Raw genomic sequence first — 7,563 nt, forward strand, 5'->3', positions numbered from 1 at the left:
TTTTCGTCCCTGCGCTAGCAGGCTAGTACTTCATGCATGGTTAACACACGTCGCTTTTGACGCACGAACAGACAGAGTACTATTATATTAGAGACTAGTCGTTAGCCCGTGGAAAAATCCACGGGTTCACCCGTCCTTTCAATTTACCCGTTGCAAAAAAGTGGATAAAAAATATCGCATTTGAGATTCGTGTTTCCGTAGCACGATTTTCTAACTCCGCGAGGGGTCTGCGCAGGTAGGCCAATCTCTAGGCAAAATATACTAACATAGTATAAATGTATGCCGCTCTTAATAATACATATGCAGTATATTTACGGACATGTTAATTAATACACATACGGTATATTTATTACATAACCCAATAATACTGATATGGTATAATTTGTGCCTTAGCAGAGAAGAGGCATTTCTAGGCAGTTTGAGATATAACAAGGACCTTCAATGGTAAAATTAACCTATTATTTCTTAATCCACTTGCTCTTTTACACTTAGCTTTGATTGTATTATTTGTCAGGTAGTCACGTTGAGTTTATTTGCCTAGCTAAGCTAATCAGTGCTAGGTAAAGCTTCACATCAGTGCTAGCTAGAGCTACACATCAGTCAGTGCTAGCTGGAGCTACACAACAGTGTTAGCTAAAGCTACACATTAGTGCTAGCTAGAGCCTCACATCAGTGCTGGCTAGCTACATATCAGTGCTAGCTAGCTTCACATGCAGTGTGGTAGCTACCTACACATCAGTGCTAGCTAGCTATAGATAGATATATGTGCATATTTTACATGATGGCTAGCCTCACAAATATCGAGGGATTACCCTGTCTATTATTTCCAGGAGGGGCCATGGCTTAGATGGAGAGTCCTAGAGTATTTAATGCTCGTTTTGAGCTACGCAGACCCAATTAGGACCCGCTCTCTACTAGACAACTCCCGGCAACATCCAACGGCCCACACAGTGTGCCATCTCCCCAATTTCCCTCACATGGCTTGGGTTAATCCGGGGCAACCTGCCCGGGGCTATGGTAACATTCACTTGTCCATGTTGAATCGCCGTCAAGAGGAATCGAACCCCGGTCTCCCGCACAGAGTACGAGAGCTATAACCACTGATCTACGGCACCATTAACCACTAATCTACGGCACCATTAACTACTAATCTACGGCGCCATACATCAATGGATGCTAGCTACCTGGCTACACACGTCAGTGTTGGCTAGCTACCTCTAGTTTTAGCCAGTTGAGAAAGGTGCACAATGTGCAGTATTAATTGCTATGGTTGTGAAGCAACAACAAAGATAAAAACATGCTACTCATAGAAGTATATTTCTCTTGTTTCATGTTAACTACACTTGAGTTTGGGGAAAGGGGGTAGGATGTTCGGTTTGGTGTACCAAACAGTATCGAGGAGCCTTAAACCAGATGCGTGTGTTTCCAACCTTACCACCATTAAATTTAAGCATATCACCAATGATACAGTAATGTTGCTGATTCTTTGGAACTTTTTGTTTAATCACATGATACTGATGTAAACAAAGTCTGTCGCACCTTAGCTTCTTGTTTACTCAAAATAAGAATTCTCGGCATGCTTCCACAGCATCCATTATCCATTTACTGTTCTTATTGTGCTTCTTAGAGGTAGCGTGCACACTCATGGCGTAAACCTCCACATTTTTTTTTCAACATGCTTTAGACATTTTTTCATAGCAATTTGAAAAAATTTTTTTGTTCACTAATCAGGTCATTTCACTGGATCATTGTGCATAAAGCTGAAATTGTTTATGTTTTAACATATTAAAAAAGTTTGTTCGGTCAAAACTAAACAAACTTTATTAATAAAGAAGAAGTTTTTTAAAAGCTATTCGCAGATTCTCTTTGTTAACTCATTGTACCTCCAAACTTGTTTCTCATTTGTTGAAACGAATGCTCATGTTGATCTCACATGTTTTTTGTCACGTTTGTCACATTCTATTTAAACAGTATTTTTAGGTGTGACTAATCTCTCAGGGGCATATTATCTAGTGATTGTGTTGTAATGTTGTTATGAAATCAATCAAAGTTTTTGCACAGTTGTAATTTTTTATGCAAACAACACTAATCAAGTTAAAACTGCAATATAATGAAATGTTCTGTATTTTTATATTTAGTAACAATGATAGCAATAAAAGTCTGTGCCGGTTGGAATTCTGGGTGAAATCAGTATGGATATTTTCTTTAAAATAGAACTTGCTGGATAACATCGCATGATCTGTAAGATTGAAATCTAATAGCAAAAACCAACCATTGTACAATGTTTAAACTAACTTTCATGCGTGATAAAATTGTTTAGAAGATTATCAGAGCTAATTGGAACCGTGACCTGTAATAGATATTAAAACAGAGCATACACAATGGGAAGAAATTATTATTGAAGACTTTTTTATTTTGTATTTGGTGGATTATGGTTTTACATTTTATTTATGCGGAATTCTTTTTATTGTAATATGTTTCCTCAAATAACTATTTTTTAGCCATATATATGTTAGTTATTACAGTTACACGGTTATGTACTTTACACCATCATATTTTAACTGTTTCTATTATCTAAAAGACAACGTTTTGTAAATTGTTTTTCTGTTAAACCACGAAAAACAGTATTTTGATAAAAACTTATTGCTTGTTTTTTTTTAAATTATTGTAATGTCTGGTTGCACCAAACGTTCCTTTCTCAAGTCTGATTATTTTTGATTTTATAAGATTTTAGCAGTTACCTAAAATGCCATTTAGCCAAAAAGGTGTTGCAGCAAAAAAGGTATAGTTGGGAGATTTCGTTTTTTAGAATGTACAAGATCATTAGTGTCACTATGTAATTTATATTATTCAAATGTTTCTAGAGGTGTCAGGAATGTGGAGAGGAGAATGCTCCTGCTAAGAAAAAGTGTCATAAATGTCAACACATTTTTACTGTGAAGGGTGATAAACCCAGTGGCAATAAATCCTGCAACCTTTTTCGTGCCAAAAAGAAAATAAAATCTGTCGTGAGTGTAATCTGAAGACCTTTTTTATTTTTATATTAGCAATCAGTAATTGTTATTCTTTTTATTTCCATTCTCCAAAGATTAGTAATATGTCAACACTACTGTATAGAGTCTATTTTAGTCAGCTGACATGGCTCGTATTCTAAACTACGACGTTCTTAACATTTTTGCATCAAAGAAAAATGGACGTACGTATGTCGACGTGCAGCCATGCGCAAAATTTAAGGCAATATTGTTAGACCCAAACACAAACAAGGTGAACACTCATGGGAAAGCCTTGCTAGATTTCTTAAAAGGAATTTATTCCCAGCATGGTCAGTCTTGCTTTTGTTTATTTTTGTGTATTTAGCTTTTCAAATTTGTAAAAAGTTTTTGATTAAACAATGAGAGCACAAACTGAAAAAATAAAATGTAAATTTGATGTTCAGTGACAGCTACAACATCCGCACCAAAGTCAGCCAAAAATTTGGTTAGTCAGGAAGAAGAGACTGACGAAGAAGACCTAACAAGTAAGCTAATTGTTACTCTCATTTAGTTTTTCAACAATGTTCCCACAATTGCTTCTTTCATTACCACTAGTTTTTTTTGTATGTTTCTCTGTCTGTCTGTCAGGTTCTTTTTAATTGAATGGTTTTAATTCTTACGTCTTAAGGTATAATTATTCAAATAATTTTCTCACTTGCTGATCATCCTGAATTTAGATGAGACGCCTGATTTTCAGGAAACGATGGACCGGAATAGCGACGACGACAGTGATAATGATGACAGGGATGGTGTTGGAAATGCATTTAACCTTTTTCAACCAATCAGCGTGAATTAGGATTATTTAGATTTGATATCACTTTTATATTTTGTATCAGATTGGAAGATTTTTAACTTTTTTAGCTTTTTAGCTTAGCTTTTTTAGTCATTGTCAACAAGAATGCTGACTTTTAACTGTGTTGGGCAATAGATTTTTATGTAAAATTATTATCTAGCAGGATTATTTATAACATATCTTTTATTTGCCATATATAACGTTTTTATGTGTATATATGTATATTTATTTTATACATACATGCGCTCGCTCATTATCGCTGTACATTGTTGGAATGTATATTTATATATTTTTGTTTATGTATCTATGTTGAAGATGATATTATTTTACCTGTAAATAACTAAAGTATAGAAAGATATTTATACAATCAAAATTACATATTTGATGAACTGATTGGTCCTTGTCTAGCAGGTAAAAGAAGAAAAAGCAGCGCATGCCGGCGAATCGATTCTTGAAGGTAACAGGAGGATGAATACAGTCTCATCTAAACGAGCATTTAAATCCTGATCCTGCATTTGCACCCCTTTTGTAAGGTTTGTGTGTCTAAAATTCTTCAAAAAGCGGAGCAGCTTGTAAGCAGCAGCCAGCCTGTAGTAAGTGAAAAAAAAAGTGTGATTTTAATTGGTGCACCAGCAGACCTAACTTAAATAAGCAACATGTAAACAGCATTAAGCCTCAACTAAAAAAAAACGAGTATTCTTATTCCTATCCTATCTTGGAATTATAAAGCGTTAAAGCATAAAAACAGAAATCTGCTCCGTGCCATGGAAAACGTAAATTTTAATTGCAGTTCAAAATTGTGCAGCGAGAATTTTGAACAACAGGTTTTTAAACAAAATGCCGTAAGGGTAAATATTTGCAGATGACTACATTACTCAATTGCGGAATTAATTTCAGTAATTTTAGCAAAGGCAACTACTTCCAACTTCGGTATCAAGCCTACATTAAATGACCGATAACTAAAAATAAAAAAAGGATTGTGGACGCGAAATTTTTATAACCCATTCATTCCAAAACAAACTTAAAGAGAAGTCAAAATAAAAAGATCAAACTGTGGCTGACATGCAATAATACTCCTCAAGATTTACGCTTAAGGACCAAAAAGAGTTCCAAATAAATTTACGCATGAATACAGACACTTACAGACGGCAATTTTTAATATGACATCAGAGCTGAAATTTCTCCTTACCCGATCAAATTTTAAGATAAATTACTTTTTAGGAGCTAATGGAAAAAGTGAGACCCTTCATATAGCGAAATAAACAAGACGTTTAAGGGAACCAATTAGTGCGGAAGAAAAGCTAGCTATAAAATTAAAATATCAACCGTAATGTTTCTAATTTAGTGTGACTGAAAAAATTATTATTATGGTATGCCGCAGTAACAATAAGAGGAGATATATTACCGTCATATCGTCCACTTAAGCCCGCACAGAAATTTAAAGGGAAATTTAGTCATTACCGCATTAAATTAGAGGGGATAAAATAACATCTATCTTTTTAATCTTTTATTTTTCTCATTTTTCCTATTTATTTGTTTCATTTTTGTCCATTTAATTCATTTTTGTATTCCGCTCATCTTCCTTTTTTTCCTTTTTCCCTCAAATTTTTCAATCTCAGCCAATGTTTCTGAGAAAAAAGATTTTCGTTTGAAGTTTGAAATGTAAATACAAATCATATACCCCAAGAGATCCTGCTGGCTGCACTTCCAAGTGTCAGCCTATGGATGTCTGCATCAACAAGCCGTCTACAGGCATGATAAGGAAATACTGGGTTGCGTACGTAGCAAAATGATTGAAAAGCATGATCAAATTCCTCCACCCAGTCGTCAAGATATGGTTGATTGGGTAGAGGAAGCTTACAACACCATTCCACTCGACACCGAGATGGTAAAAAGATCTTTTGATGTCTGCGGCATTACAAAGATAAAGTTCGAAATGGTTCCTTTTATAAAAAAAAAAATGGAAATGCTTGAAGATAATGCTGATGTTGATGAAGACATCCTTTAACATTGTAAATTTATGTTGTAGTCAATCCGCAACATAATTAGAGGAAATCTTGACCAATACTTTACCCGCACTATTAATTTGACGGCAAAAAATTATTAAAAATTCGCAAAAATGGTTATCCGCACTAAATTAGAATAATTACGGTAGCAACTGGCGAATAAATGGAAAGTTTGATGTAGGAATACCGCGTCCATAGTGTAACAATAGGTCGTTTTATTGTTCCCATATGCCATGCTATATCTCTGACTGATTACGTGGTGAGTATACCAAGCGTCCAGAAACTTAAGAGAAAACTTTTCATAAGCAAAACCAGTGAACTGATAATGTACTATCCATTACGATAAATGAATTAAGATGAATTGCTTCTATAAACGAGATATAGATTAAGTTTCCTCAAAAAATTGTTTTTAACTAAGCGATGATTATAAAATTAAAATAGGAATTACCCATGCCTTTTTTGTTTGTAATTGAGTACTAATCGATTTCACCTATTGCATGTTGGAAGTTCTGTATGCAGGCCCTCCTACTTTAAAAAACGGTTTGTATGGCTTCGTATACAGATCTGAGAAAATGCGAGATAGCTCGGTTTTAATTTGCTTGAGAAGTTGCGGTATAACTTAAAAGGTCTCTAAGATATCTAAAGCAGAATGAGGATAATTATTTAATGATTTTACAGTTTCTCTTGGTCTAAGAATAAGATCGATAGCGGGATAGCGGGATTCGAAATAAAATGCTGAGATATATTGAATATAAGCCCATCGAAAAAGTCATTTTACGATATATTACAATTATTCCACTAAAAATGAATTTACAAAGAAAAAAATAAAGTAGAAAAATTTAAAAGCTAAGCAAAATCGAAACTAATTCATCATCTTGGTTTTCCGTATTCCCAGGCTCGTCAAAATCGTTTTCGTCGTCTCCGAGATCTTCTATTTCTTTGTCTGAGACAAATTCATCTTCGGACTCTGACAAAATTTCGAAATCAGCATCAAGTTCCTCATCGCTACTACTGTCGCCATTCATCTCCGTAGCTTCCATGTTACATCCTGTTACCTTTTTAAAATACATATACGCCTTATCCAGACAGTTTTGCACATTTTGCATACTTCTGTGAAGGACAGCAAGCGTAGCCCTGTTCAGTTTATCCTATGATCAATATGATTAAAATTTAGGAAAGGTAATATAAATGCAAGGAAGTAATTTGTTTTACATTTGTACATACCTGGTGCAATTGTGGAGCGATGTCATCAGCTCTACTTAGAAAGAAAAGGTTTGACATTACCATTTACGTAATCATCACTGCAGTAAATGTTATTATATCTTAGGATAACTTTCCCTAACCCCTGTCAGATGACTCCAATAATTGTGTCTCGTTTAGCAAGGTATCTTTCGTATTCACATAATGTTGAATATATCGCGCCATTTCTTTAATTGTTAAAGTCACTTCTTCTTCATTGCGACGTTTCTCCATGCATGCATCAACAACAGCTTTCTTCATACTAATTGAACCTGTGCATGAAGATCGAATACGTTGTTATTCTACCTTCTCTAAACAACAACAACTAAGAATTATTGAGTTTTACGGGATTTAACGATAAATAACACAATTACCTTCCCCTCGAATTGCGTTATCAGTACTAGTTATCTTTTCTCTGTTTATGCTGCATGTCTCTATCAATGAGTTATAATCTTGGACAAACGTTTTAACTTTTTCTCGTTCTTTGTCTAAA

At 34.6% G+C, this 7,563-nt stretch overlaps 1 protein-coding gene across 1 annotated transcript; it reads left to right on the top strand.

Moving 5' to 3' along the window:
* Nucleotides 1-648: 648 nt before the first annotated feature.
* On the top strand, nucleotides 649-4,201 carry LOC130622445 (uncharacterized). The gene is made up of 5 exons (XM_057437906.1): nucleotides 649-2,782; nucleotides 2,865-3,008; nucleotides 3,130-3,322; nucleotides 3,437-3,517; nucleotides 3,710-4,201. The coding sequence occupies exons 1-5, from the start codon at nucleotides 2,747-2,749 to the stop codon at nucleotides 3,826-3,828; spliced, it is 573 nt and encodes a 190-aa protein (XP_057293889.1). The 5' UTR covers nucleotides 649-2,746; the 3' UTR covers nucleotides 3,829-4,201.
* Nucleotides 4,202-7,563: the final 3,362 nt, after the last annotated feature.

This window comes from Hydractinia symbiolongicarpus, chromosome 12 (assembly GCF_029227915.1).
Source record: "Hydractinia symbiolongicarpus strain clone_291-10 chromosome 12, HSymV2.1, whole genome shotgun sequence".
Lineage (NCBI taxonomy): Eukaryota > Metazoa > Cnidaria > Hydrozoa > Anthoathecata > Hydractiniidae > Hydractinia > Hydractinia symbiolongicarpus.

Coding starts and splice junctions, on each gene's coding strand:
- LOC130622445 (XM_057437906.1), top strand. CDS start 2,747: ATGCCATTTAGCCAAAAAGGTGTTGCAGCAAAAAAG. Junction 3,009..3,129: donor AAAAGAAAATAAAATCTGTC/GTGAGTGTAATC, acceptor AGTCTATTTTAG/TCAGCTGACATGGCTCGTAT. Junction 3,323..3,436: donor AGGAATTTATTCCCAGCATG/GTCAGTCTTGCT, acceptor TTTGATGTTCAG/TGACAGCTACAACATCCGCA.